Source organism: Phaethon lepturus, unplaced genomic scaffold (assembly GCF_000687285.1).
Source record: "Phaethon lepturus isolate BGI_N335 unplaced genomic scaffold, ASM68728v1 scaffold11446, whole genome shotgun sequence".
In the NCBI taxonomy this organism is placed as follows: domain Eukaryota; kingdom Metazoa; phylum Chordata; class Aves; order Phaethontiformes; family Phaethontidae; genus Phaethon; species Phaethon lepturus.
This window is the reverse complement of record NW_010546945.1, coordinates 5,570-8,752: the sequence shown is the minus strand read 5'-3', so window position 1 is coordinate 8,752 and position 3,183 is coordinate 5,570. Positions and strand designations below refer to the sequence as shown.

At 42.8% G+C, this 3,183-nt stretch overlaps 1 protein-coding gene across 1 annotated transcript in view; it reads right to left on the bottom strand.

Moving 5' to 3' along the window:
* Nucleotides 1-521: 521 nt before the first annotated feature.
* Nucleotides 522-3,183, bottom strand: part of ANKRD22 (ankyrin repeat domain 22) — a 4,345-nt gene continuing 1,683 nt past the window's right edge. Inside the window, exons 2-5 of the mRNA XM_010289477.1 lie at nt 2,823-2,930; nt 2,413-2,490; nt 1,434-1,532; nt 522-599 (exon numbers count right to left, since the gene is read on the bottom strand). Of these exons, the coding sequence (XP_010287779.1) occupies nt 522-599; nt 1,434-1,532; nt 2,413-2,490; nt 2,823-2,930 (363 nt within the window). The remainder of the gene's footprint in view (nt 600-1,433; nt 1,533-2,412; nt 2,491-2,822; nt 2,931-3,183) is intronic.

Sequence of the window (3,183 nt, the reverse complement as noted above, 5' to 3'; positions counted from 1 at the left end):
GAGATCTCTTTTCCCAGTAACTCACATTGTAGGAAGAGAAATACAAAGAGGAAGGGTGCCAGACTTTGTATAGGCTGCTGCGGCATATTATTCAGTTGTCAAGTTTATCCCCTACAGAACAAGTAACACACACTCTAAAGGATATTTTATCTTTGCATTGGTTGCCAACCACCATGTGCAACGTTTAAACTTCCAGAAATGCTATAGCTAGCTTTCAAAATCCACAGACTGCACAAGCCAACTAATAAAACTGGGGAAGCAGATGGGAGGGGCAATATTTTGAACACTATTGTAATCATTCACAGCTTAGTAAAATAAAATGAACTCCTTTCAGCCCATGTGGCCTTGGGGGTACTGACAAGTCGCACACAAAAGAGTCAAAAGTCTGCAGCAAGGAATGGGTGAATTTGGACCAAGTCTTTATCAAGCAACAGCCCTCAACCCTCTGCAGGACTCCTGCTGTTGTGCAAGATAGGTTGCTAGATGAGGTAATGTTCTTCATGCTCAAGAGTCCTTGATCACTAGGAATTTTTCCTTAGCATGTTTTCAATGTTGTGGAACTGCAATCTTCTTGCTATATCTAAGGGAGTCTCCCCATCCTGAAAGAAACAGATGAAATACATTGCAATATGATAGATATGGGTCAAGTACAAAGAGCTTTCCTGCACTTGCCACCAGGATGCTCTCCTGCCACCATGATCTCCTGCATAAGTTTCACTGTCACGTCCTTGCTCCAAAACAAAGGTTTCAGAATATGCTGGGTCTAGTACTGCTCTCACTGAAGCCAGGGGCAGAGTCCTCCCCTCCAGTAGCGTCAACCAAATATCCCATTGTTTCCTGGGGCTAATGTCCAAAGTCAGTGCAGAGCTAAGCTAAGAGCTGATTTCAAGAGCAACATGGGCAATACATTGCTCACCTCAACTCAGCAATGCAGATACCCCCAGGTCAATATTTATTCGGACAACATTTGAGCTTTTGTGATGACAGAAGCAGCTTGACTTAGCACCTCTCAGAAGAATGGTGAGCAGTGGCACAAAAAGCACCTAGGAAAGCTCTTGGAAGCCACTAGGAAGGCTCCTAGGAAGCCACTCCCCTGCAACGTGCATCTTAGCAACAATTGTAGAGCAGCTCTGAGTAAAGAAGAGATGCTGCAAAGACAGCTAAGACTGCCAATCCAGTGCACATGCAGCCAGAAACTGCATGGTAGACACTGGTAGAAGTACTGGTAGAAATCCAGCAGTGAAGGATTTGGACCTTAAAGTTGCTCTCGCCAACAAAGGCAATGGAGCAAACATTGCTTTATATCACATGGCAAACAAGTCTGCTGCCAGGAAGCTGTGCACCTTTTTTTAAACCGCTGCACACCAGCTAAAGCTTAAAACATACTGCTTCACCGTCATAAGGAAATACAGTTATCAACTTCACCTTCTTACCTGATTCTTTACAGAAGTGTCTGCATGAGCTTCAAGCAGTAGAGGAATGACTGCCTGGTTTTTCATTTCACAAGCATAGTGAAGGGCTGTGCTACCAGACTGGAGGGAAACAGAAGCAGATTAATTTTAGTTCGATTCCTTCTTTAGTAGGCCTTAGGCAAGTACGACTACCTGTAGACTTATCAGTTTCCCCATAACAGCTGGACGCAAAAGACACATATCATTTCCTGTCACTACACAGTAAAACAAATACATTCTCATAAGAGCAACAGGAACAAAACAATCCTTCCTTCCCCCCAGGATGCATCTGCTAAAACAGGTCTGGCACCAGCAGCAGGAAGCCAATAGCTCTTTAGTGATTTCAGAGGATTCCACGGTCTTGATCTCAACAACTGTGTCTTTAAGCACTACTGTTTGCTTACACTTCAGTGTTTTAGAATATGTTGCTGCTAAAATTGGAAGTTCTCCTTTCCTACCTTAGAGGAGAGAAGCACTTTACCACACCCAGGTAGGCTAGTGGGTACAAAACTCTACATATGGCAGATCAGCACACTCTGAAGATCCAGAGAAGACACAGAGTCTAGCACTGTGGTACAACTTTTGCTCACAAGTCTGCTCCAGGCCAAGAACTCGTAAATGGTGATGAACTCAGACCCTCATATCACTAGAATCTTTATAGGATCAGGTATTTAATACATAAATATCTGAGTATCTCAAACCAGCTTGCCTGGATTCTCTTAAGAGGGCATTGCTCAGAAAGGAAGAATTAGTTGATTGGTGGGGAATTATTTCTGGGTACATTAGAGAACTATTGCTGAAGTGTCAAGGGGAAACACTGAATCCTTCTGCTACATCACAGTCGCTTCCGTCCCTGATCCTACTCTCAAAGCAGGACTATGTTGCTAGAAGATTCTGAAGTCTGTTTTTAGTCACGTTGCATGCATACAAACCACATTTGCATTTGTAGAAACCCACTTACAAAGTCTGTAGCATTAACATCCACTCCGGCTCTAAGCAACATCTTGATCAGGTTTTCATTCTGTTTAGTCTTTGAGACCTGTTTGATGCAAGAGGAGGAGTAACACAGTAAGACAGTTCATCTGCATTTAGTACTAAGTCGATTTTGGCTAAATACTGTGTTTTTTTCCAAAAAGAGGCATGCCTGGCTTCTGCAAATACCAGACTGATGCAGTGATACAATTCTGTTCCTTCACTAGCCATATTCACAGCAAAATCCCCGCTTCTTCTGTTGCTCTCCATCAGTCCTTGCCTTAAAAACAGCAGTCCTTATTCTATACAGGTTTCTGGCCTGAAATACTGCCATGAGAAAAGGTGATTATAGGGGAAAGGGAAAGGTATGGGGCCTTCCCTGCTTTCACCCAGACTCACCATGAGAAGATACCCAATAAGCATAACTGGCATGAGGATTACGATGAGCACATAGTCAAGGAAAGTAAACCGTTTTCTCACAGCATAGTGCAGACATGTGCGGTCTTTCTAAACACAAAATAAATGTGATTAGTAACAGAATCAGCAATCTGATCATATGCATTTAATATTGACAATAGTAGACCATTTTATATTTCACAAGATTTCTTTTAGGTTCTTTACTAGAAATATTTCTCTGATTTTCAAGCAGGAACAGACACAGATGTGGGATCCAGAGGATTCCATGTGTACGTCTGCAAAATTACACATGGCTGCAGAGGGGAAGAGGGCAGAGTGGACATCTTATGTGGCTACTACCACT